This window comes from Eulemur rufifrons, chromosome 30 (assembly GCF_041146395.1).
Source record: "Eulemur rufifrons isolate Redbay chromosome 30, OSU_ERuf_1, whole genome shotgun sequence".
NCBI classification, from domain to species: domain Eukaryota; kingdom Metazoa; phylum Chordata; class Mammalia; order Primates; family Lemuridae; genus Eulemur; species Eulemur rufifrons.
The window spans coordinates 62,214,429-62,241,258 of record NC_091012.1 but is presented as its reverse complement, the minus strand read 5'-3'; the positions used below and the strand labels follow the sequence as shown (position 1 = coordinate 62,241,258).

The following is a 26,830-nucleotide window of genomic DNA, read 5'->3' as shown; positions in this document are numbered from 1 at the left end:
AAGTGTAAGGAGGGAGGATTTTTCTTCACAAGTGAGCAAATAATTAATCTGAAACCCCAGTTAATAATTCACTGAGGTATAATAGAAAATTATTTTCTAAAGGTAATACATTTCAGAATGTAGCAAAACCATATTTATATCACATTTAATGGTAGAATGAGAATTCTCTGATAAGACTATGCCATTTAAATTAGGATATGTACCATAAATGTTGGACCACAACTGAAACCATGCCAATATGTACCATTATTTTCTTGGAATGGACTTATTTGAACTGACATTTCTTTGGAGCCAGTGCTTCAGGAACATCTCACCCCTAAATTGAGCCAGACCCATGCATCTGGCACAGGGCCTGTGCCTCATGATGGAGTGTGGGCAATGAGTACTGGCCTCCATAAGATACCCCCTCCAGTGTCCTTCCTTCCTGGCCAAACAGTATCTAGAACTGAAGACGGCTGGGCCTTCGGATGGTTCAAGGAGAGGACGGGTGTACTTGCAAGGCCTTTGTTTCTCCTGTCAACCACCAGGCCACTCTCTTAGGGTTTGATGTTATAGATTGCCAACTGGACAGCAATGCCGTGATTCTGCAACGTTTACAGCTGTTTCTGTGTCTCCCCAGGAAATTCTAAAGGAAAATTTAAGGATGTTTGAATTAGTTCAGAAACATCCATCGCACTGGCCTCCCTTTGTACCTCCAACCAAGCCAGAAGTGACAACCACTGGGGCAGGTAAGCTGTCGTTCAGGGGCTTTCAGCCTGCAGACCCATGTGTGGCAATTGTTTCACGAGACCAAAGCAATGTGGCTCACGCTTTCTGTGGAAGATAAAATTTCAACTCTAGTGGACTGATCAAAAATGGTGCTTCTGGTTATTTGAATCTTCTGATGAGCTGATATTTACCAATTTCAAAGAATGATTAAAAAAATGAGCTCATTGCAAAAGTTCTATGCAAAATCAAGATGACTAGAATTGTTTTTAAAATTCTTTTTTCATGATCTTGCTCAGAATAACAAATTGAGGCCATGGGTTGTTCAAAGGTACCTCGGAGGGCCTGCAGAGTCTTGGCTACATTACTGTCATCAGGCCTGTGAAACAAGTCTGGTTATTTTGAGTCACTACAGAGAATTTCTAATACTTGGCAGTGGTCCTAACTGCAAGTCTCCTCCAGACAAGCCTTTCTTTCTCAAAGTGATTAAAAATGTGTAGCTTTAATGACTGAGTAATGTATCCATTGACCATTTCAACCTATGTGTCAAGCTTTTCTTCTTTCTCACTTCTGTATTCTGATAGAATTCATTGACTCTACTGAACAACTGGAGGAGTTTGACCTGGAGGAAGATTTTGAGATTCTGAGTGTATAGAATACCAGGAACTCAACCTGGAGGTCTGTCTTCCATCTGGCACCATAAAAACATGAACTTATTACATAAAACTTTTCTAGTCAGCAAGTGCCTGATATGCCAACAGCATACAAACTCAATAGTAATCATGACTGAGCCAATCACCATTTCTCAGAAAAAAACAAAACAAAACACACAGCAACAGCCCTTTCCCAGAATGAAATAAAACAATCATGGAGCCTAGGAGCAAAAAGATTAGGAGCAGTACGTTGCTTCCCGGAGGCTACGGCAAGTTTTCAGCTGCTGAAATGAGGAGCTGGATATCTGGAAGACAGTGACTCCCATCTTGCTTCAAGCACCAGCAGATGAGAGATGGTTACACTGCGCTTCTGCACCCTTTCAGGTGTGACCTCTTTTGGGCTAAATACTAAGAAGCCGTCTGTTCTCTTGCTCAAATAATAAAGTGACTGAATCAGGGAGGAAAAAGTTCTTGTTAAATTATTTGAATATGTATTTTAAAATAATTATAATTTATATCAAAATATTTGTCAAAGAAATGATGTAAAATGTACACTTCTTCATCTCCTTCCTAGTTGGGGGAACCTATTTGATGGGTCACTGTGCCCATTCTTACTGATACTCTTGTCAGATGTCACCCTGTCCTTAAATCAAATCATGATCGCTTGAATCAGGGGTCAGCAAACTTTTTCTGTAAAGGGCCAGATAGTAAATATTTTAGGCTTTGCAGGCCACGCGGCCTCTGTCACAACTACTCTGCTGTTGAAACGCCAAAGCAGCCATAGACAATATGCACGCAAATGAGCATGGCTGTAATCCAATAAAACTTTATTTACAAAAACAGGTGGAGGGCTGGATTTGGCCTGCAGGCTGTAGCTTGCCAATCACTGACTTTAAATTGTTGATTTTTGTTTGAGAAATTAAAAATAAATTGTGTTTGAATTATACTGTTTTGGTTGACAGCCATATGTAGAAAGAATTATTCATGTGGTGAATTACACATTTAATCTGTGCATCAAACACAATTCCAGATCATTTCAGGACTAGTAACATACTAAGTTTGAAAGTACAAATTAGCTTTGCTAACTACTCTCTTGTAAGGATACGATTCAAGTCCCAACAATACCTTCCCATCTTCCTTTCCTTGCCCTCTTACCTTGTCTTCATTCTACCCCCATCCTTAACTGAGTCCCAAGGAAGGCCAGCAATTGGGATTTGGAAGCTAGCACCAAACCTATTCACTTGGTTCCTGACATTCCATGTTTTTCTTTTCTTTTTTTCCAGTAGGTAATATATTCCAGTGGTTTAAAATTCAAAAGATGCAACATGGCATTCAGTGAAATGTTTCTCCCTCCCATAGGTTAGTTCCTATTCCTGAAAGCTTCCAGTGTTATTTTTTATCCTTCCAGAGTATATATTTTATGCACATATAAATATATGCACGCACACATTATATATAAAGAGAGTGAGCACATGTGCTTAGATTTGATTTTAATGACTTTAATATTTCTCTACTTTTGATTTATCTGTAAATGATCCCAAGGCCACAGAAGTATGGAAAACTTCTTTCTTGAACCCTAGCATGTGATGGGAATAAAAGCAAGTGTAGGCTTATCTTGAAGCAGGCTGGGGGTTTGTTGACCATTAGGGGACTCCTTCGGCCCTTTGACTTTGATCATCATGTACTTTTTTCCAGCCTCAGTGTTTTGTTATACAGCTGGACTAGCAGTAACGGGAATATCCAAGGCTCTGAGGGGGACTCATAAATTGTTATGATATGGACATTAGAAAAGTTTTCATCAAAGAATGTCAAGAGAGTCAAATGTTCGTATTTCATTTATTTTATTTGCTATGTACAAAGCTGACACCGTGCTTATTACTTAGCTAGGAGGTGAAGATAATAACTCAGATTACACTGGTTATGCTTTGTCTGTGTTGGCACAGTTTACATAATACTTAAGGATACAGAATCACCTGGAAGGAATTGCCTCATGTCAACATAGCTGTGTTCTGGGGAACTGGTAATTCAAGAAAATGTCTCCAACAAATCCCCCCAAACAGAGTACAATGCACTTTATAGCCAACTTAGGCTTGCTTTAGCTCTGCTAACTGCTCAAGAGAGGAGTGCGCTAAATTTTTATGAGGTTTTAAAAACATATTAAAATAGTTTAATAGGCTACCTGTGAAAGAGCAGTTGAATGACCATTTTAACAGAAAGTCTCTAACAGCCTCAGAATGCAAAGGAACCAACACACTGCAGCTTCATTTTGCCACATTGCACACATCTGGATGGCATTTGGAATAAACAGGGCCTTCAGAGAAATCAGGACATGGAATTTACCTTTTTATTCCTGGAGTCAAAAGCAAAATTCACACCTCCCTACCCATCCTCCCCTCTACCCCTGGCCCAGGAAAAAGGGCTGTAGTTCTCATTTCCTTTGATGGGCTTGGCCATGTTTGTTGCATCCTCTGCTCTACTTTGGACCAAGCCAAGTCCTCTGTCTCTGGCTGGGGAGGGTGCCAGCAAGGAGGAAGTGATTTGTCTAGGACCGTGTGATGTCAATGAGACCCTCTCAGCTGGTGGCCCCCAAGCCTCCCTAAACGATGTGGAGCCCAGTCTTGCTCACTCTGGATGGAGTCAAAACTTCTGGGCTACTGGTGGCCCCTCGTTCCAGTTCTGTTGCCTGCCTAGACACAGTGAGCCTCCTTGGATGGTGAGGGCTTGCCCTATGCAGACTTGAGCCATCCATGAATGTTCAGCAAGAGATTTTTTTTTTTTTAATGTGGAAACACTGGGTTTTGGTTTAAGCTAAATAACATGTGGTGACCCCTGGACATGAAGAAATGACTTATTAGCCATTATGAAGAGCTTTCTGACCAAGACAGTGAGGAACTAGGGACCCAGCACATCTTCCTGAGGTAGCCACAATTAGTCACATGAACATCCAAATCAAATGGTAGCACCAGGTTGAGTGAAATGGGGCAGCAGACGTGAGCAGGGTGGGCTCATCTATTGGGCCTGAGGGTTTGGGTGACCAGTGTCCAGTAGTCCAGCCCCAATGAGACTCCGATGTACAACTTGACAGGGCTCTGGTCTTCCTTCGTCAGACCATTCAGGCTTGTGAGGTGACTGTTGTGAGCGGGAGGGGAGGGCAAGGGGCAGAGTGGCAGGTGCCACCCTACAGGCTTTTCATACACACCTGGCAGCGGCTGACCCGGGTGTGGAGCTGCCCGGCTTTCAGCGTTTCAGACACTGGCTCCTCCCCAAACTGCTGCCTCTCCTCCACTGTCGTCAGCCAGAAACTGTACTTGTTGGCAAAGTAATGGCAGGTGCCCCGGGCACCACTGCACTCGATGAAAGGAGTGGCCCGAAAATCCTCTAGGCAGGAGCCAGGTGAGACCAAGGACTGGCCCCCGCCCTCGGCACCGGCAGCAGTGTGCTGAAACAGACAGGTGCGTGTGTGAGCTGTGCCTGCCAGGGGTTGGCATGGGGAGGTGATGGGTGCTCTGCTGCTACAGGAGGGCACATGTGCTCCGTCCCCAAGCCCTGGTCCCTTGGCTCGGCTCCAGCTTCCAGCCAGCAAACCGCGAGCTGTGTTTTAGGGGCAGGGGCTGCTCATCCTGCCTCGTAGCAGCCTTCAGGGCCAAGGATGCCCCCTCCAAGCTCCCTAGTGACCTCCTAATCCATCACGCATGGGCAACGACTACACTTCAACCCGCGTTTCCCAAAGTGCTGCTATCCCACTGAGCTCTGAGGTGTGTTAGGTGCCCCCTCCCCAGTTTCTACGGACAGATGAATCTGAGAAAGGCCGAATTAAGGAAAATTCAGTAGGTTTCTGGACTGTGGTTCTCAGAGGGCTCTGTCTACTGTGCATGGTACTCTAAGAAAGGAAAGGGCATGCAGTATTCCACACACAGTTCCACCATGGCCCCCTGGGCCCAGCGTTATCTGTCACTAGCTCTTACTTTGAAGTTACCTTTACTAGAACTACTTATATTTTCAATCTGTGCCATACCCTTTAGGGTGACATGTAGTATTCATTACCTGCTGAGAAAAAATGGGTCTCATTGGCCTAAACGTCCTGGCCGTCGCTTCAGAGGGCGCCCTCGGCATTCAGTTTCAGGGCTACTCATGAGCTGCTAGTCTGCAGTCACTGTACTTGCAGACAGCAGCCCCCGTCTCTCCACGCCACCCTCCCTTCACCTCAGCCGGGTTATCATCGGGACCGCAGGGGGTGGGAAAGAGGCCTGATACACACCTGACTCAGCAAATGGCCAACAGAGCAAATGCCCAAGTTGGGCACACAGGGACCCGTTACTTGGCAGAACTTTGAGAGAAGGAGAGTCTCCATGCGACCTCTCAAGTGGCCTTTCCTGATAACTGAAGCATCAAGGCTTTCCTCATTTTGACCCTCAGAATCAAAACCTTCCTAAAATGCATGACACATGTTATTGCTTTACTAAACAGCAGACCTTGTATATTTTTAACTTTGCACATGACTCTGGTCTTGTCATTGTGAATGTCAGTTTTTATGTGAGGCCATTATGCAAGAGCCCTATAGCAAGGGATGCAGCTTGCAGAATGACTGGGCCTCCCTTGAATCATTTTCTCCCTCTTTCCTCCTGTTTAGTAGGCATGTCTCATTGCTTCAGGATGCCTTACTGGATAGTCCAAATGCTCACCCTTACACATTTTCAGGGAAAAAATATTCTAGTATGTTAGAATTATGTGTAAAGTAAAAGTAAAGAGATTCTGAATAAGGACCAAGAACGCTCCCATGAGCAAAGCACCCAAGATTTAGTACACAGACTTTGTACCATTTCTTATAGAAACTTGTGGGTCTTTTCTCCTCATTTCCTGGTCTGGGTGGTGGACAGGACAGAATGACAGGTGAGGTGATTCTGAATGACACTGGGATAACCTGCCCCGTGCATAAAGACAGAGCATAACAAGGAAGTACCTTTCCCCAGGTAGGTCCACTCATGTAAGGGAGCCTACAGCCTTGGGAATTCTTTAAAGACACTCTGTCACCATCTCACCCTGGCAATTCGGCAGATAAGCTCTGGAGACGCAGGGTACTTCACTGGGTGCCACACTGGTTTTTCCTGGGAGTTGTCCTGGCCCTAAACCTGACCTTTCATCTGATGAAATGGCCTGAAGTATTCACGAGCTATCATGGGAGGGACTTGATGCCTCCTTGGGTTACAGCATGGCTGGCCACTGCCTTCCCACGGAAATGGACAGGCAGCAAAAATGCCAGCCAGAATGTAAAAAGATAGCATGCTCTCATTCGAGCCTTTCGGGAGGAGATAGCAGTGGCCAGGGGGGTCTGGGAGGGTGGGGAGAAGGGGCAGTGCCATGGCCAGCCTGAACGGGGAGAGTGTGTGCTGGCCCTGAGTGGGGACAGCCTCTCCCTCGCTGTCCCTGCCAGATCATAGAGTGTTTCGTCCTTCCCTTGGTTGTGGCATAACTGACGCAGGCATACAGATGGTAGGGCCTTGGCCAGTGATTCATGGATATTCTCACCCGGAACCACTGGGTGCAAATGGCTGTCTTCCCCCCATGCCCATAACTATCTGTCTTTCACACAGAACAGGGCTCTCTGGTCTTTACCCAAGACCAGGCCAAGCATTTCCCCTCCTTTCAAACTCTGTGCTTTCTACCTAGTGTTCCTTGAGCTCGGGAACCAGTCCAAGGGGCCCTCCCAGAGCTCCCCACCCTCTGCCTCTATACCTGGGAAGGGGCAGTGCGGGGCCTTACCATGAGGAAGGAGTACCCGATCCAGAGGCTGCGCCAGCCCAGGGGGCACGGTGGGATGGTGATGTCCTGGCTGTGCACAGCAATGGCCTGCGAGGGCGCCTCGCACACAGAGCAGCGGCTGATGTACTGGGGAATCTGGGCCTGGCCGACGGGCATCATGGGGATGGGGGCGGTGGTAGAGAGCCAGTAGGATTTATCGTTGCGCCTGGCATAGTGGCACACTTCGTTGATGTTGCAGTAGATGAAGGGCATGGTGCTGAAGCGGGGTAGGCAGGAGCCAGCAAACCCTGGAAGGAGAGACGGTGGGCAAGGGCAGGTAAGGTCTGGCTGAGGGGCAAGGCGCCGGGACCCGACTTGATGGTGGTTTGAGTTTACACGCAACCGCTTGTACCAGACCACGGCAGCCCTCTCCTTCATGCCTGTAACGTCGTACACGTGCTGAAGTTATGTCGATCAAATTCTATTTTAAATGCACCAGGGGAGTTTGATAATGACAAGAATCTTTTCATAAACTGAATGATTACTCCCTAATTAATTTACTTTGTAAACCAGCATTTAATAGGCTAGGTCTGCCTTTAAGAGTTAGCGGAACTACAGGCGATACAATTAATTCTTGAGTAATCATGATTGCCCTGTGGATCATATTATATTTTATATATATATATATATATATATATATTACTACTAGTAATCACTAACATTTAATGGATGCTTAAATGCCAAACATTGTTCTAAACATTTAACATTGGGTGATTCATGTACTCCTTACACTACCCTATGTGATGACAGATATTAGAATAGCTTTATTTCTTCCATTAAGGAGGAAGTGGAAGCTCAGAGAGGTTGAATAACTTGCCCAGGGTATGTGGCTAGTAAGTGGTAGAGTCAGAATTGAACCCAGATCTGCCTGACTCCAGAGCTGGTGTTTGTAACCCATTATACAACAGTGGGCCCATCAAGGGCTGGGAGGAGAGAGGAGGTTGGCTGTTGGTCCTTGTGGGGACAGGTGGCCAGGGCTGGCTGTCAGAGCTGATACCTACCCAGGTCCTGGTTGTGGGCTTTCTCCTGCCCCTCCACGAACAGCAAGCTGTAACCCACCCACAGCTGGCTCGTCCCGACGGGGCACAGGGGCACCTGTTCCGACTGGCTGTGCTTCACCAATGTGTAGCCCACTCTCACGCTCTGGCCAGGCATTCCGGGCCTCCCGAAGCGGCCTTGCTGTCCTGGAGCTCCTGAGAAGGACCGTGCATAAAAGGTGAGCGTGGTGCAGCTAATGGTAACATCAGCCACCTGCTTTTTGCCACGCACTGTGCAAGGCATATTATATACATGCACTATCTCACCCAGTCCTCATGGGGACCCCAATTTGTAGATGAAGACACTGGGGCTCAGAAGTCCCATAGCTAGTAAGTGGTGGAGTTAGAACTCCAACTCAGCTGTATCTGGCTAGAGTCCCCATTTTTAAAAGTACGTTATCTAGCTTCCCTCCCACTGCCACCTGGCCTTGGGTTCTCTCTGAGTGGGGATGAGGAAGTGGAGCAGGGCACTTCCTGGGCCCAGCCTTGCAGGTCCTCATCGGTGGTAACTAAGTATTAATAGCTGCTGAATCAGAGGCACTGGAAGCAGAGTTAGGATTAGCAGGGCAAAATCTTGCCCTCCTTTCTCACCCATGGCAGACATGGCTAATCAATCGCAACACTGTCCTACAGAGCCTCAGAACTGGTCTTAATCGGACAACTGATTCGCCATCCCTGATATAAAATGGGAGGTAAATAGCAGAGGTATATAGGCAGCCACACCTTATCTCAAATGTTGTTACCCCTTAAACTACCCCCTCCCATGCATGCCAGGATCCCTGGGGAGATAAGGGGAGGTACAAGGCAGAGGGCTGTGCTGTAGTATAGTATAGAGGAAGAGCTCTTAGGAGCTGGAAGAGATCCAGAAAAGGATTTGGAAGAGCCCTTTGCCCTCCGGAATGTAGGTTATTCCTTCCCAGGCTTGGAGGGTGGTAGGGGGTGAACGGCCCAGTTTTTGAGACTTCTAGTAGTGTCAAGCTCTACTGCCAGGTTTACTAAGTCTCTGATTTTTTTTTTTAACTCCTCCTCTAGCCTCAAACCCTCACAGAAGCTCTCTGCCCCCTAATGTCACATCACCACACACACCTTCAAATCCAGGAGGGCCTTGCAGTCCAGGGAGACCAGGATCGCCAAGAGCCCCAGGCAGGCCGGGGAGCCCGCTGGGACCATCTTTGCCCGGGATGCCAGGTAAACCTTTGGGGCCTGCAGGAGAGAAAGCCCACAAGGGGTAATCAAAGTAGAGGGTCCCAAGGCACCTTCCCTGGGAAAGGGGAGCTGTGTGTCATGCCCAAGACTCGCCAGGAGAGGGCGCACCGGCTGTCAACTTGGTGTGCACACCGTGCATCAGGGCAGCAGCCTGGGCTAGTTCTTAGTTCACAGGGGCCTTTCCGAGCCCCTTCACACCCACTTCCTCCTCCCTCCCTCTCATCCTCCAGCAACGCTGGGAAGTACGCAGGGCAACTGCTGCTGTCCCATATCAGAAATGAGGGCACTGCTCCAGTGGGGGCAAAGCTGGGATTAGAAGCAAGTTTCGTATCTCCCAGGCCTGGGCTTTCTCCAGTGCCTGGTGTGGCCATTTATTCACCACTACACTCCCTCCATCTCTCTGCAGCACTTCAGAGACAGACGAGAAGTCCAGAGCAGCAGCCCTGCTCTGCCCACACATTCTCTAAAGCCTCCTTACCTTGTAGGCCTACAGGGCCTAGAACCCCAGGGTCCCCTGTGAGGCCAGGAATGCCATCGATGCCTGGTAGACCCAAGGGTCCAGGAGGAACCTGGACGGCTTCTGCAATTGGTGTTTTTCCAGGAGCACCTCGGGGGCCAGAAAAGCCTGTGGGCAGGTGGGGGAAATGGGAATGTCAGGACGAGTCAGAAGAGGCCAGGGTGGGGCCCTAGGAACCTTCCTTTCTTGTCTTGCAATCACCAGCTTTCTGCCCCTTCTGTTTACCTCCACAGTCCTCACTAGATCCCTCCAGGATGGCTCTCACCACTCAATGCCCATGTATGTCCCCAGTGGCTTGACAACTCTTTGAGGGCAGGGACTGGGTCATATTCATCGTCTCTCTTCAGGGCCCAGTAGGTGGCAGGCAGGCAGGAAATATTTGTTGCAAATTTGGTGGGCTGAGCCTTTGCTCAGGGCCAGGGTGGTTGTTTTACTCACTTGCTGGTCAGAACACAGTGACAAGGAGGCTGAGGGGATGAGACCAACTCTAGAGGTTTAGTTGGAATCACAGCCTAGGAGCCCAACCCCAGCTAGCTGCCTTACTAACAGTACAGTTTGCTTACTAAGTCATTGAACAAGTATTTCTCAAGTGCTTACTATGGTCCTGGTAGATCAGGGGACAAAGCAGTGAATATGACAGACCTTTATGAAGATTATGATAAAGATGAACATGCATAAATACCATTAATCTCAGGGCAAGTTGTGAGAAGTGCTATGGAAGAATAGTGCAGTGACAGTGGGAGGGAGAAGACGGTGATATGGGATGGAGGAATCTGCTTTAGAGAGAAATCAGTAGCCTTTCATATAAACAGCGGCATTTAAACTGAGACCATTAAAACATTAGAAATCAGCCATGTGAAGAGTAATGGGGCAAGCACACTTCAGGAAATAGAGCTGGCATGTGCAAAGGCCCTGTGGTAGGTCAGGACTGCAAGACGCCAGGGTGGCAGGAACACAGTGAGCAGAAAGGGGAAAAGCTGCTGACAGGGATGAAGAGGGAGGTGTCACAAAAGGCTTTTTGGGCCATAGTTTATTTCTAAGCTATGAGAAACCACTAGACAGTTTGTTTTTATAGGATTTCTCTGGCCCCTATGTGGAAAATGATGGCTGGGGTGGGGGAAGAAGGGTGCTTCATGAGAAATGGAGCCCTGGACATGAGGGTAGTGGTGGAGGGGATGTGAGGTGAGCAGAAAGAAGGCACACTTAGGAGGTACGACCCTCAGGGCTTGCTAGTGATTGCATGTGAGTGGGAGTGGGGGCGGCAAAGGATGGGAAGGAGGGTTCTTTATTTCTGGATTGAGCAGATGGGTGGGTGGGTGATCTGAGTGCAAACCCAATGCCCATTAATGCAGAAGTAAAGCAGAGAGAGGAGGGCAGTGGCAGGATCTGTGGTGGCAGCAGTGGCCTTCAGTCCTGGGCGCTGATGGAGAGGCAGAATATCCCGAAAATGGAGAGACTACCTCCACGGAGGAGTTTGATCCAGCTGCTTCAGGCATCCATGGTTTCTCGGCATGGTGACACATGACTCTTGAAGGAACCTTACTCCCAGGCCCCTCCCTCGAGTGTAGGATCAGCCCAGCCCATGCTGTCAACTCACCTCTTGGCCCCGCCTTCCCTTTCATCCCGGGAAATCCTAGGTCTCCAGGTGGCCCAACCTTGCCTGGAGTCCCCATGAAGCCAGGCTCACCTCTCATGCCTGGCAAAGTCCAAAGGAAGCAAGTCAGGCCCTGGCCTGGGAGGGGTGTGGGGAGGTAGAGACTAGGCAGGGGTGAGATAGGGAAGAGCATTATCCATAGGGCTGCAGGAAGGGGCCATCTCTGACTGTGGAGTGGGGAAGGGCCGAGCAGCCAGCCGAGCAGCCATACCTTTCAGTCCTAGCTCTCCAGGGAGGCCAGAGAAACCTGGAATTCCTTGGTCTCCCTTGGGCCCTAGAGGGCCAAGAATTCCAGGGAAGCCAGGGTCTCCGGGGTCGCCTTGATCCGAGGATGGCCCAGGGGGACCTCGGGGCCCAGGGAGGCCTGGGCGGCCTAGGGATAAGATTGGAAGAGGGCTGAGGAGCAGGTGAGCAGAAAGTGGCCACTGCTGAAGGCCTAGGGCTAGGCACTGATAGGAAGCCAAAGCCCATTCCCAGGACACAGAGTTTCCTCACTGTCTGCGGGGTCCCGGTGCCCACACTTTCCCAAACTCTTATAGCAAAATGCAGCCAGTTCTAGTCCCCTGTGTACTGGCTGGAGGTAATGATGTGTGGCCAAGCAGGCCCATGCATGCTCAGCAACAGGGACGGGGCTTCAGTGTATACAGGACCTCCCCAAACGCCAGGTAAGGGGCAGTGGCCAGTCCTCCTTGTGGCTTCCTGTCTTTACCTCGTTCTCCATCTAGGCCTGGTCGCCCGGGGTCACCAGGCTGTCCTGCTATGACTGAGGGCAAGGAGATGCCTGGGGCACCTGGGAGACCTGCAGGGCCTTGGAGACCTGGGAAACCTGCAAAGAATAAATAAAAGGGGCTAGATGGGCCCAGGAGAGGGCCAGGCTCTGTCAGAGAAAATGGAAGTTCACATGGAGAAAATGGAAGCAGTCAGGTAGGCGCCAGACCAGAGACCGCCAGCAGAGGGCTCTTCTCCCCTCAGCCTATCTTCCCAGCAAGCAGACAAACACAAAAGGACAGGGCTCAGAGAGACTTCCTCTTTCCAACTGGAGCTGCATTTTACTGGGATAGAGCTGTGGAAAGTTCTAGCCCCCCAGCTTTACTGCTAATGGAAATATTTTAGGCCAATTTTCCCCAAAATCAGAAAGAAAAGAAGGCATGATTGAACATCTACAAATTAAATTTCCCAAGTGTTTTTAAACCTACTGTCCCTGTCAAACATTTCCTAAGTTAGCCAGTATGTCTGATGCTACACAAGCGTTACAGACAGAGGCAGGCCACAGGCCCTAGCCAGTCAGAACAGATGGCGCCAATCAGAACGGAGGCCACAAGAGTGCTGTGCCTTCCCGTGTCTTCTCGGGCTACCTTCTGGGGCATCTAGGCCAACTGGAAAATGATCTTTTATAGGTAATTTATGCTATTAGCCAAGTGATTGCTTAATTGCCTATAGAACAAATGTGTCTGTACTAAATCCCGCCCCTGTTTTTGGCCAAAGAGAATAGTCATTTATTAGAGTAGATAAAGAATACTTGTTTGCTCAAATTTTCATACTGCTTTATAGGTTTTCTGTCTGTGGAATGAATTCTATTATAATATGTTCAAAACCCAAACTTTCATCTGATTACAAAAGATTTATTTAATGTTCATGTCACATACACAGATGGTAATCTTGATGGGAAAACACATCAAAGCTATACACATACAAATGTAGAAGTTCGTGTTATACACATAGCATGGAAGAAATGTATTTCTTTGGCATATTCTAGAAGATATTCAAATGAAGACAAATAGATTCAAACTGGTTGATAAACTGTTCTGGACTGTTCTGGTGGTTGAGCTTCTTATTATTTTTTTGTTGATGTTGTTTGTGACAAGAAAGTACAAAAATGTTAATACTGAATTTCTCACATTAATCTAAAAATATAGTAAATCCATGAAAACTTGTAAAAAGAAAGATGGTAGATTAATTCAGGTGTTTCTAAATAGCAAATTAATGAATTGAATCCTCAGGAAATATAGAGAGGGAAAAAAGAAATGTTGAGGAAAATCTCTCAATTATTTTAGGTTTGAAAAATTTTTAAAAATACAAAAAGAAAAACTAGTTGCAAAGCCACATTGATGTTACTTGTGGCATTATCAGTTATGCCTTGGTGAACCTTTGAAATATTTTTCTTTTTCCTCGAGGTGAAAATCTGAAACGAAAGACAAATTGTATATAGTTTTTTCCTGAAAAGATAGCCTTATGCATATATATGTGTGTGTGTGTATATATATATATATATAGCTTATATATATAAGCTGAAATTATGCAAAACTAATAAACAAGACACCATACATCCACATATGATAGAGTAGGTGTGGGCAGCACACAGATTATAAAAGTTTCAATGGCAGTTTTTGTGAGCTTCCTCCTCCCTTTACCTGTTTCTTGATTTTATAATTACACCAGTATATGAGTATTATCAAATCTGAAAGAAGGCACTACTGACCTCAAGTAGTGCTAAAATCTCATGTATTTCTTTGATTAAAAATAAAACACTTTTGGCCAGGCGCGGTGGCTCACGCCTGTAATCCTAGCACTCTGGGAGGCCAAGGCGGGTGGATCGCCTGAGGTCAGGAGTTCGAGACCAGCCTGAGCAAGCGCGAGACCCCGTCTCTACTAAAAATAGAAAGAAATTATCTGGCCAACTAAAATATATATAGAAAAAATTATCCAGGCATGGTGGCGCATGCCTGTAGTCTCAGCTACCCAGGAGGCTGAGGCAGTAGGATTGCTTAAGCCCAGGAGTTTGAGGTTGCTGTGAGCTAGGCTGACGCCACGGCACTCACTCTAGCCAGGGCAACAAAGCGACACTCTGTCTCCAACAAAAAAAAAAATAAATAAAAAAAATAAAACACTTTAAATGAGCAGATGAAAATGCAAAATAGCCTATTTTTCTAACTCATTCCAGTGTCAAAGTCTTAAAAAAAAACTAAATATACAAGCTGGGTGTGGTGGCTCAGGCCTGTAATCCCAGCACTTTGGGAGGCCAAGGCAGGAGGATCCCTTGAGGCCAGGAGTTTTTTGAGACCAGCCTGGGCAACATAGCAAGACCCTGTCTCTACAAAAAAATGAAAGAATTAGCCAGGCATGGTAGTGTGTGCCTGTAGTCATAACTACTCAGGAAGTTGAGGCAGGAGGATTGCTTAGCCCAGGAGTTCGAGGCTGCAGTGAGCTATGATTGTGCCACTGCACTCCAGCCTGGGCAACAGAGCAAGACCCTGTCTGAAAACAAATTAAATATACAAATGTAGCCTCTAAATATTTAGTGTAAATATGAAAATGGATGGTGTAATTACAAGTTATTCAGATAAAGGTATTGTAAGGAGAAGGATTCTATAAAGTTTTCTTAGGGATAAATCTTCATTTTGCACTGACTTCCATTATCAAGTCTAAGATAGGTTCCTATGGGGGGGATACGGCAAAGAAATTGTTTTAATTAGATATTGAGAGGATACAACAGAATATTTACAATAATGTATAAAGAATACAACAAACACCTGTGTTTCAACCACCCAATTTAAGAAAAAGAAGATAGTGCTACCTTTGAATTTCTCTGTGTGCCCTCCACAGATTCTACCCCTTTCCTCCGTCTCAGAGGCCACTACTCCTGAATTTTGGGTTCAACAGCCCCTTGCTTTTCATCACAGTTTGACCATGTATATTTGTACCCCTAAACAATACATTGGTTGTGTTTGCTTAGTTTTTGAATGTTTATCAATGGAATCATACCAAATGTGTTCCTCTGTGACATGGTTTATTTGCTCAGCATTATGTTCCTGAAATGGATCCATCTCGACATGTGCTGTTTACTACATTTGTAACTGTGATTTTATTAGCCCAGATAGATAAAGGAGCTGAATAATTTAATGACCAGTCAAGGTTTGAAAACCACAGGAAATGACCCTGTTCTCTCCAGTCCCCTCTTCCCTATGTCTCATAAAAAAAAAAGCCACAGTCTCTCTGCAGGCTAAGACCTTGCTTTGAGCCCTTCCCTTGGAGAAGCTGCTGGCTTTCAGAAAAGAACAGGTTGGTCCAGACCAAAGGAAAGAGTAAACACAGAAACAGCAGATGCACCAATTCAAAATGCAGCAGGAAATGAATTAATGCATGAATATAGTTCCTGAAAAACATACGTACATTATACAAACATGCACATGAAGTGTGGTGAGACCTCAGGCCCGAGACTGATGAGGAGCAGAACATTTTGCGAATATGATTTCCCCTGGTAACATGCAACAACATAATAGCCAACATTTTTTGAGCACCTACTATGTGCCAGGCACTGAGCTTTTATATACATTACCTCACTCCTCATTGATTCCTCAAACCACCTATGAGGTAGGTTCTATTATTATGCCCATTTTACAGAAAAGTAAAACTAAGGGTTCATTTGATATTGAGTGACAAGTAACTTCCTTGTTCAAAGTCATGTAGCTAGTGAGAAGTAGAGCTGGAATTTGAACACATCTGGACTGACTTTAGAGCCCATACTCTTAACCATGATGCTACACTGAATTCATTTCCTGGTTTACATTGAGTCGGATATATATATATATATATATATATACACACACATATATATATATATGGATCTTCAGAACATTCCTAAGGGAAGTTGAAAAATGAGAATCCATTCTCACTTTTTCAGAAGTGGGGAAATGGAGGCTCAGAAAGGGACTTCAGGCCATGTGATGAATTAGGGGCCAAGATTAGTGTAGAACCCACTTTCCAGTAAATGCAACAAATTCTAATGAAGTGCATGCTGTGGTCCTATCCTGGGGAAACATTTATTTTCTTAGTTTCAGGCTTCTTCCAGCAGCCACACTGTTTTGCCAGGGCCATGGGAGTGCCATCCACAGTGGACACTGAGGAAATTCCAGCCAACCCCTAAGGGCTAAGTGGACAAGCCCTGACCCTCAGGAGCATCATATCCAGGCACTGGCCAAGTGCACAAGAGAGGCCCTGAGGTTAATGAGGAGCGAGAGGGAGTCTGGAGGCCAGAGGGGAGTTGGCGAACTACTCCCTGACACTCCCTCTCTTTCTCAGCAGTCATTCCCACTGGGTTCTGAGACGCCTAGAGACATGAAGACATGCACAGCCCAAGCCTGTGTGCTCCATGGCCCTGATGAGCCCCAAACCTGGCTTCAGCAAGGCCTGACTTGGGCTCACTTACCTCGACCACCTTTTTGTCCCTTTAGACCCGGCTTCCCTGGAGTTCCGATACCAATTCCTGGAGAACCTTTGTCCCCTTTGGGTCCAGGCAGACCGGCAGGCCCAGGCACTCCGGTAATACTGGGTCCTAGGAGGAGACGCAGTGGGAAGGGACAGAGCTCAGCCTAGCTCACTTTCCTGGGGACTGAGAGGCCTGCTCAACACAAGAGGCAGAGTACTGAAGTAAGAGGAAGGGGAGCTGATTTGGATAGAAGGACAAACACCATCCTTTTTTCTCCCTGTATCCAGAGATCTCAAATTGGAGGCTGGTAAGGAGATCCATGAGTCCAAGGATATGGGATAAACCACAGTCAAGAATTCATGGCCAGCTCCTGCCAGGCTTCTGGGAGACCTGGTGCTCCAGGTAAGTAAGCCCTCCTCCTCACTTCTGAGGGCCTTCCTTACCTGGAGTGCCATGGGTGCCCTTAGTGCCTGGAAGCCCATTGAGTCCATGTAAACCAGGAAATCCAGGGAAGCCTGAGGTGAAGGGAGAGAACATCAGAAATGGCTCTAGCGACTCTGAATCAGGCAGAGTCAGCACGAGGTACCTATCTGCCCCCAAAGCATTGCAAGGTCCTCATTTTAAAGTCTTGGTCTTTCTTGAGGCATTACACAATGCTCTAAGGGAGAACAGACCACCGCTAACCTAAACCCTACACCCTAGGTTCTCATGACTCTTATCAGAGACCAATATGGCTTCAAGAGTAGAGTGATAGGTAATTAGGTATCTTCAAGAAGAACTCAGAGTGGCAATGCCAAGACCTTGAATTGCCAGCTCCCAGAGACTGGTTCCAGAAACTCACTACCCAATCTCTAAGTCAGGCAAAGGCTACATATGCCAGGGCAGTGACCTTCCTTGCTGACTCTTCACTTCGTGGATAGTTATCTTCTCATTCACACTTGCCTGCCTTCATTCCTCTTCGTCTTCGTTTCTTGCTATTGTTCATATGGCCCAGTGACTCCCCTGGGCCTGGCTTAACCCTAGATAGTATCTTCTGAGATAAAGCAGTTACTGTGGTTTGTTGAGGGAAGGAAACTCTTCCTCACTGCCTGTTCCAAATACACATACCTTTGGGTCCTATTAAGCCAGGTAGTCCTAGGGGCCCAGTTTCCCCTGGATGACCAGAGGAACCCGGAAGTCCTGGTTCTCCTCTCACACCTGCAATCCCGGGGAGTCCTAAATGTAAAACCAAGGCAGAAGTTCAGAATGGGGCATGGCTTGAAGCTAATTGTAAGTCTTTCAGAATAAAGCTATTATGTGGCATGGTACCTGGGGAGCCAGGGAGGCCAACATCTCCAGAAATACCAACTTTCCCGTCTTGGCCCTTGTTTCCCGGGAAACCCACATCACCAGCTAGTCCATCTTTTCCTTTCACACCTGCAAAATAAAAAAAAAGTACTGAGTGATCAGGCCACATTTCCAGCACTGTGTTCCTCCTTGGGAAAGGGAGGATTCTGAACTGCTGAGGGAGCTAGATCCAGTGAAGAAACTCTGAAAAAGATAGTGGCGGCTGTCTTCACATTTGGCATGTGCCATCAAATTGAGACGTAAACTTGTTCTGAGTGTCCCGCAGAAGTAGGAACAATAGGTGGAAATGTTCAAGAAGCACAGTCTAGATAACAATCTGTAAACTTAAGGGGTGGATGCTATTATCTCGAAGGTCTTTGCCAGCCTACGAGTCTTGAAGGAGTAATAGGCTGGTTTGTTTGGAAAACCTGTAGGAAGGAATTTTTCTACACTGGATGGAAGTTGCAGAACTTGAGTCCCTCCAAAATTCTTTCCAATCCTCAGTTTTGAGGAGTCTACAAGGCACATGAGACAAAAATATTGTAGCCTTACCTTTAAATCCAGAGTCTCCATGTTGTCCCTTGGGTCCTGGGCTACCAGAAATTTCAAGCATCTGGCCTTGATCTCCTGGGGATACCAAGACATTGTTTAAATGGTCAGGAGAAGCTATAGCTCATTTTGTACCAACAAGATCTTTTTTCTTAAATTTTTTATTGATACATAATAATTGTACATATTCATGGATTACATGTTACATCTTGATACAAGCACACAACATACAATGATCATTGGTACTAACCAACAAGATCTTTTGAACACAAAATTTTTTTCAGATTCAATGTAGCCAGAGGAGCTCCTTGGCAAAATTACCCACTGGATAAACGGTGACCAATCACAGCCAGGAGCTGGGATGCTACCAGGCTACTGGCATGAAATGCTGCTACATGCAACATATCTCCATTGGGAAACACATCACTAGGCTTGATACGGGCAGAGAAGATGGTAGGTAGGGCCCTAAAACATCACCAGAATGGAAGAGTAATGACGGCAAAGATGGGAATTTTTCCTGCTTAGAGGGCTAGGTTCATCAGGGAGAGACTAGAGCTGAGGTTCTCCTCTCCTGCTGAGTCTGGAAGGCAGATGGGTCAAATCACAAAGCCAAGGGACAGCTTTTTCCTTGGCTCCATGAAAGCCCGGGAGAGAGATCTTGGTAGGTACCACTGTTTGTTGCATTGTCTTTGAGGAACAAGGACAGCCAAGGAGACTTTGCCAAAGTGAAAATGTACATCAATTCACTTTCCCCTAAACATATAATCCTGCCCTCCCCCAAGAGAGCCCTGGGCCTGCTAGAAATTCATCTTGCTCTAAAAAAACATATTAAAAGAGAAAATGTGCCTTACCTTTTAAGCCTGGGAGCCCAGAAGCTCCTGGGAATCCTGAAACTCCGCTGAGACCCTTTGAACCCTTCAAAGCAACATTGGAATCATCATTTCTGCCCAGAGCTCAGGGCTGCTCACCCACTTACCCCCTCTCTCCTCACTGAGCCACTGCTTGAGAGATTTCTATCATGTACTCTGGGGCCAACGTGGACAGTGGGTGGGTGGGGGGTACACCCTGCGAATGGGAAGGTACTTAGGAAAGGGAAGAAGCACATACTTAGGATTCGTAGGGGAAGGATTCCATCTGCAGATTAATCCTCATCTTATCATTCATAACTTCCCACTGCCTATCTAAATTGGAATCTCGGGAAATCAAGATGTGGCTGCTTCTAGTGAGTCTCTTAAAAATACGGAACATGGCAGTTAGGCCAGGCACTCTGTGTACTCCACAGACGGTTGGCTACCACCACCCTTGCCAAAGCTCTGAAGCCATTATGCATAGGAAGAAGTGTTGCTTCACTATAGGGCTAGCCTTCTGCCACAGGTTCCCCAAGGAACACAAGGTCTTCCTGCCACCAGGTATCAGGCTGTGTGTGTGCAGGTGCTGCAGTCTGAATTTGGGTGAATGTTACCATTTTCACAGGAAAAGCTGCCTTCACTGCACTGGCTGATGTCCAACACACTATCTGAGTCTGGGAAGTGGACATGTTAGCTGCCATCAGAATGGTTCAACACCTGATATCTGGTATGGGTTTGATTCATTTTGAGAAGTACCCAGTACCTAGTAAAGACATATGTCACTTAGTGCTTTGGGCACGAGACTGAGTACTAGACTGGGTCACTGCACTCACTGGACCACTACCCAGGACACCCCCCCTCCACTCTGCCTGATTCCTTGCTTGGCTTCATCTGGCACATTGCCATACCTTCTCCTAATTCTGAGCTCTGCTCACTCTGGGATGCCTACTGGAATGCCTTCCCACTTTGTTTCCATCCCTCCTAGTGTGAGAGTAGTTAGGACTATCCAGTCTAGGACTATTTATTTTGCAAAAGCCTTAGGAGAGCGTGAGTGTGTGTGTGTGGGTGTGTGTGGGTGTTCTCTCCATCAGATGGGCTGATACTTTTGCCTGCAGGGAGCACAGGTGATTTATGATTTAGTTCATTTAGACCCTTCAATACTGCTGCTATTTATGCAATAGCCTGTCATGTGCCAGACACAATGTTAAGTGATTTACATGTATCATCTCACTTAACCCTCACTACTGTCTGAAGGAGGTTTGAATGTTATTCCCGTTTTTCACTGATGAAGAAAGTGAGGTTCAGGGAAGTTAAACAGTGTGCACAAGATCACAGAGCTGAGGAGTGATGGAGCTGAGAATCAAATACAAGTCTGTCTCATTGCTAAGCCTACTCCACCTCCCTGCCTTTTAAGAGCCCAGAGAAGCTGGACTTGATTCTTTGCTAGTTTTTGTCCCTTTGTGGAGCTTCAAAGACCTTTCTATCAAAACATCAAGAAGTCTGTCCTGAATTCTTGCGATGTGCCAAACTCAATGTGGAATGCTGGCAGTCGGATGCAGACAAAAAAGCGTATAAGGCAGTTCTTGTTCTCAAGCCCTAACAATCTCACTGAGGAAGTCAGACCCACACAGATGCAACTAGGATCAATGTCAGCAGCGAGACATGCAGAGTGCCAGCACTGTGGGAGCTCAGGAACTCCTGGAGGAGATGGCGCCTGGGCTGGGGCCTGAAGGACAGGCAGGTATTGGGCAATTGCAGAGGAGGGAGGAGGCTCTGCCACGTGGGGGAGATAATGTGAACAAAGGAGGAGGAGATGTTCGGGAAAGGGTGGAAAGACCTGTCATACTCAAGGAGAGGGCTCTGCTTGAGGATGTCCTGGGGAAAGGGCCTGGGAAGTGGGCTGGGATCAGAAAGGCGGGAAGTGGGGGTGCATTCCCCTGCTATGGGGCCCTTCTCTGGTGGAGAGATGAAGATCTGGACACACTTACCCCTTCTCCTGGCATTCCTGGGAAACCTGTGATCCCTGGGGACCCCTTCAGGCCAGGTAAGCCCCGTAGTCCTGTGGAGCCAGGAAGGCCTGGCCTCCCAGTAAGTCCCTTGATGATGCTGGGGAAGCCAGGAGCTCCAGGCAGGCCTGGTAGCCCAGGGCGGCCAGCCTCTCCCTTGTCACCTGGGAAAAAAGCAAAAGGGCTTAGAAAAAGACTCTGGGCAAGAGAAAACCTGCCTGCCAAGATGCAGGTGCCCTCGGTCACAGGCCAAGTGTGGGCTTAGGGGGCAGTTAGCTCGGGGGTGGAGGTAAAGTTGGGGGAGATGCCTTTGGCCTTGTGGCGCATCGTCAGGGCCACCCCAGCCTGGCACCAGTAAAGCAGCTCAGCGCCCAGGCCCCACTATCTGCCAAGCTCCCCCAGGGATACCACAGCCTGTGGTTGAAAACCTCACTTCTACAGTGACAATGACAAATGGCAGTCTCAAAGTCCAGGCACTCAAAGTCCAGGAAGGCAGCCTCCTTGGACCTCATACTGCTATTGGGGTGGGGGTGGGGCTTGTACTTCAGGGCCTTTTCTCAGGAAGGAAGCTAAGTTTGGTTACAAAACCTTTCTTGGGCATTTCGCCTGTCCATCCCCTGCCCCAGTACCTCTGGGTCCAGGATATCCATCTGATCCGGCTGAGCCTTGAGAGCCTTTGTCTCCTTTGAGCCAAAGGTTCAGCACTGGAAGTCTTAGACTGGGCATTCCGACTAGCCCTGGTTCGCCTCTGTCTCCTGCAGGGATGGAGATCAGGAGATCACTGTGAGAAAGAGCTTAGACAGAGGGTCAGGCAAAGGCTGACCTTTCATATCATTTCATCCCACACCACCCCCAGCCCTCTTTCTGGGCCTTTCTATCTTCTTCCCCACCTCCATTCTCCCAACTTTGCATTTCTGTGCATGCCCTTTACTTCTACAAACCCAAAGTCCACCAGCATCTTTAGACCCTACTCAAAACCCTCCTCCACTGATCATCTGGGAATGTATAGACAAGGCCTCTAACATGCAATGTTAACTCAGAAGGGATTAGGTCTTTTGGTTTAGAAGGACTTAATTCAGGAGCCCAGAATCTTACTATCTAACATAAGGTTGGTATAAACCATACTAATGACAAAGTCAACAAACGATATGTACATTGGGAAGCATGGGTGGCAATTCCAGAATTCCATTTCCCAGCTCACCCTTTTCACCAGGACTACCATCCTGTCCAGATGGTCCTACTTTTCCAGTTGACCCTGGAATTCCTTTTAATCCACTTGCTCCAGGAATACCAGGGAGACCTGGTATCCCTGGAAAACCTGTCAGTCCAACGGAGCCCTTTTCACCTGTTGAGAAACAAGAACTTCTATTATTATCCTCATTTTACATATAAGGAAATGGAGGCTCAGAGAGGTTGACTTGCCCAAAATCACGCAGCTAGGAAGTTACAGAGAAGGGATTCAAACCCAGGTTTCTCTAACTCTAAGGTCTTAGTCATTAGCAAGCTCTTAGGCATTACACACTATACTACTTCCCTGAATAGGGACATGGCACTAAGAAATGCAAAGGAAAGGAGAAGTGGGCCCCTCTCTTATGATTCACCACGTTAGAGCTCATGTGTGGCACAGAAAAAACAAAAAAAGCCCAGGGCCAGGATGCAGGGTGATGGGCTCTAGTCTGTCTCTGCTGCTAACCAGTTGTGTGGCCTTGGACCAGTCCCTTTCCCCTGTTTAAAATGGAGATGCCACCTGCCCAACCACTGATGGCTATCCAGGCAATCATAGGAAGTTAGTGCTATCTGGCTCGATGGTAGGAGTTGCACAATGGGGTAAACCCAGTATGGCTGTCACTGCCCTAGGCTTTACTAACCATGATATTCAGCCCAGTGTTCCACCCATCAGGCAGTGAGGGTGACTCATCTTGGGTGGGAGTCCTCCTTTAGCACTAGCCTTGTCCAACTGTCTTGCCACGAAAAGTCCCGCTCAACTCCCTCCCTATTCCCCATTCCTCCGCAGAGAGAAGGGAGCACCTACTGGTCACTTCACTGATCCCGTCACTTACCCTTCAGGCCCGGGAGGCCTGGAAACCCAGTGCTCCCTGGCAAGCCTGCGTTTCCCAGCAGGCCAGTCAGCCCTGGAGATCCAGGAAGGCCTTTCGACCCGGGCAAACCTCTCTTTCCAGTTGATCCAGGGGCACCTATCTCGCCTCTTGGACCTTTCTTTCCAGGATTTCCTGAATCAGCACAGGAGAGAACACAGGACAGCTGTCAAGTGAGGTTCTGGCCAGATCTGCCTATTCCCATAGCTTCTGGTTGGTTGGCTTGTTAGGTTTTATAAATGGCCCTTTAACAACGGCACACGCAAGCTGCTAACAGGCTGTGTTCTTAGTTGGCTGAAGCATTAGCACCTACTACACCCGAGTGCCACGCCAATGGCTACTGCTTCCAGCATGGCACGGCGGCTGGCAGGGAGCGTAAGCCTCTGCTGATTATAACTTGTTCTCCCTTTGTGAATGTGGTTCACACTTTAGCCTCTGAATGGAGCTCTGGGAAGCCAGGGTGGCAACTGGGCTCCAGTCTTCTGGTACTTCCAGTCTGAATCACACCACAATGGCTGTTTCCTGAGCCAATCGGTGAGGTAGAGGTTAAAGCTGAGCTGTTGTTTCAGCCTCCCAGGGAGCCTTGGATACAAGGCTGCCCTTTTAATCCCTCAAGCAAGCAGTTAAGTCAGCTAGTTCCTTGGCATTAAGGTTGAAAGACCCCCTAGTGCCAAGTACTGTAGAAACCCACAAGGCCCATTTGGTCTCCTAGGTATTCTGAGACGTCTTTCGACACGCTTTAAAGTTGGTCAATGGGATTAACCTCCTGAGCTGCTGCCAAAGTGGAATGTTCAGGTACAAAGCAAGGAAATTAAAAATCCAAAGGATTAAATCAATGACGACAGAGGTATTTGGGCCCCCAAGGATCCAAATGAATGGCTGACTTGGTTTTCTATGGATTGAAAAGCATCAAGTAGCTGCAAGCCCCAGGATTCAAATGGGAGGCTGTGAAGGGGACTCCGCAAGAAGGGAAGGAAATTCAATGGGAGCCAACCCCACAGCATGAGCTCAAGGATCCCCGGCCTTGTAAGGAAGGCCACGTTATAGTGTACAGTCAGATAATTCCCTGAGCGGCAAAACTGGTGGGGGTGTTAGTCTGTGAGCTTGTGTGCTGTGTTTTCTCACCTAGGCAGCCTATGTGAAGACTCCAGAAACATACAAGGACAAAAAGGATATTAATGACTCTGCAAATAACTCAACTTCGGTCACTTGGCCAGGAGTAAGGGTGGGGGTAGGAAATGATGTAGTCACTGAGGCAGGGTGAGGAGGGTGGTGCAAGGAAAAGGCAAACTGCCAACACCAGGCTGGAACCAGGGGGTGTTAGGCCCCACTGCTGAGTGAAAGGAACTTTGGCTGTGGGTCCTCGGAGGCACGCTCGCCTGAGGCAGGCTGCCAGGGTGGCCACACTCAGCTCAAGCTTCTCCCCAACCCAAAGCAGGTTCCCCAGGGCCCCAGCGAAGGGAATGGGGATGGGCTGGACCCACGTCAACAATGAGGGCGGCTTCTCTAACTGGGGAAGGCAAGAGAGAGGCTAAGGCATGAAAAGCGGGTGTGAAGCCACGGAGAAGGGGGTGGGCAGAGATTTGTGGTAATATTTTGGAAGCTAGCTTGCAGCAATCTGTTCTGCTCGGCACTGCGAGAGTGATTTGAGATTTGAAACTTGAGAGGTTAGGAAAGTCAAGTCTCATTCTAAATTCTGACCATGTCACCCTGCTGCTATTGCCTCTCAGGACACCTGGGCCCAGGGCCTAGCTGAAGCTCCTCCTCCAAAGGACCCACCTGAAATGCCTGGAAAGCCTGGTGCTCCTGGGGGTCCGGGTTTGCCCTTGGTGCCATAGAGACCACCAGACCCTGGGGGCCCTGGCTGTCCCACGTGTCCTGGTGTTCCAGGGCTGCCCCGTTCACCTTTGGGGCCTAGCAAGCCATACTTCCCAAGTATACCTAATAAAAGAATACGACAGATTCTCACAGCCTGGATGGATAGTAGGGACTGCGTCACCAAACCAACTTGCAGCTGAAAAGCTTGGCCCAGGATTCATCCCAGGTGCCACTGTCTTCTCAGCTCCAGCCTTGTTGCTATTCCCAGCAGTAAACCAGAGACTTGGCAAGAAATTTAACTATTGGTTGTGGTCACTTCTAGAATTACTAAGACAGCAAAATGGACTCAGGCCATTTAAGGAAGATTTCCCAAAAGGGAGGGCCAGAACAAAATGATATTTCATTTTAACCCTCTCATTAAACCATCACCCCAGATTCATGCAACTATTCATGCAGGTATATTGATTAATGTAAGATATTCAATCATTAAATAAGTGGGACAAAAAGAGTCACCCTTAGGTCCTAGAAGGCCAGAGTCTCCAGGAAATCCTCTGTCCCCTGGCAATCCCTGTAGGCCTTGCTCCCCCGGAGCACCATTTTCAGCACCAAAGATGTCACCACGGGCTCCCTTGGAACCTGGTAAACCTGGACTGCCAACCTTCCCAGGTAAGCCATCTTTTCCAGGGAGCCCAGGAAACCCAGGCAAGCCCTTCTCCCCACGAGGTCCAGGAAATCCTAAATGTAAAAAGGCAAAAATAAAAGGCCATGGATGTTTAGAAGTGATTTGTCTGGGTAAAGATCTCTGAGACGGATTTTTCTAATATGAAAGCTAACATATTTATTTTAATAATATATGTCACTTCTCTTGAATCTCAGGGGTCTCTGGTCCTGGGAGGCCTCACAGAGAGGCAGGGGCTGCACCCCGTGACCTGGAGAAGGATCTAGTTCAGTGAGGCCAGGCTGTGGGCAGAGCTCAGCCACCTGCTCCTGAGGCGCCTGCAGTTGCCAAAGAGTGCAGGTCATTCTCAAGGCCTCCTGGCACAAGCTCAGCCTCTTCTGGAGTTGTCTGGCCCCTGCTGTCACGCCTCCCTCTTTTCAGGTGGGGACAGGGTAGTGGCCAGGGAATCCCAGAGCATGTGGTCCAAGATGAGCCCGAAGCCCTAGAGCAGTGGTGGTTCTCAAACCTGAGTGAGTGTCACAATCACCTGGGGCAACACACAGACTGCCAGGCCCAGCCCCAGAGTTTCTGATCAGCAGGACCCATGGAGAGGCTGAGAATCTGCCTTTCCAACAAGTTCCCGGGTGATGCTGATGCACAGTTTGAGAACCGCTGCTACAGAGTAGGACCGACCATGAAGCTCAGGTTGGAACAACAGGGTATGCAAAGAGGGATAGAAATGGACAACTTTC

At 47.7% G+C, this 26,830-nt stretch overlaps 2 protein-coding genes across 4 annotated transcripts in view; one reads left to right on the top strand and one right to left on the bottom strand.

Annotated features, from left to right (window-relative positions):
* Nucleotides 1-2,305, top strand: part of ATG4A (autophagy related 4A cysteine peptidase) — a 54,806-nt gene extending 52,501 nt beyond the window's left edge. For all 3 annotated transcript variants that reach the window (XM_069463112.1, XM_069463111.1, XM_069463110.1), the window contains 2 exons: nt 620-728; nt 1,290-2,305. In XM_069463112.1, coding sequence (XP_069319213.1) covers nt 620-728; nt 1,290-1,360 — 180 coding nt within the window. In that variant the 3' untranslated portion in view covers nt 1,361-2,305. The remainder of the gene's footprint in view (nt 1-619; nt 729-1,289) is intronic.
* A 2,231-nt stretch (nt 2,306-4,536) lies between these two features.
* The window catches only part of COL4A6 (collagen type IV alpha 6 chain), a 65,923-nt gene continuing 43,629 nt past the window's right edge, over nt 4,537-26,830 (bottom strand). Inside the window, exons 25-44 of the mRNA XM_069464220.1 lie at nt 25,934-26,155; nt 25,382-25,543; nt 23,567-23,737; nt 22,708-22,851; nt 22,136-22,261; nt 21,489-21,670; nt 19,504-19,567; nt 18,656-18,730; nt 18,086-18,193; nt 17,885-17,992; nt 17,221-17,292; nt 16,778-16,903; nt 12,281-12,397; nt 11,783-11,944; nt 11,515-11,613; nt 9,879-10,025; nt 9,281-9,397; nt 8,159-8,350; nt 7,119-7,405; nt 4,537-4,797 (exon numbers count right to left, since the gene is read on the bottom strand). Coding sequence (XP_069320321.1) covers nt 4,537-4,797; nt 7,119-7,405; nt 8,159-8,350; nt 9,281-9,397; nt 9,879-10,025; nt 11,515-11,613; nt 11,783-11,944; nt 12,281-12,397; nt 16,778-16,903; nt 17,221-17,292; nt 17,885-17,992; nt 18,086-18,193; nt 18,656-18,730; nt 19,504-19,567; nt 21,489-21,670; nt 22,136-22,261; nt 22,708-22,851; nt 23,567-23,737; nt 25,382-25,543; nt 25,934-26,155 — 2,942 coding nt within the window. The remainder of the gene's footprint in view (nt 4,798-7,118; nt 7,406-8,158; nt 8,351-9,280; nt 9,398-9,878; nt 10,026-11,514; nt 11,614-11,782; nt 11,945-12,280; nt 12,398-16,777; nt 16,904-17,220; nt 17,293-17,884; nt 17,993-18,085; nt 18,194-18,655; nt 18,731-19,503; nt 19,568-21,488; nt 21,671-22,135; nt 22,262-22,707; nt 22,852-23,566; nt 23,738-25,381; nt 25,544-25,933; nt 26,156-26,830) is intronic.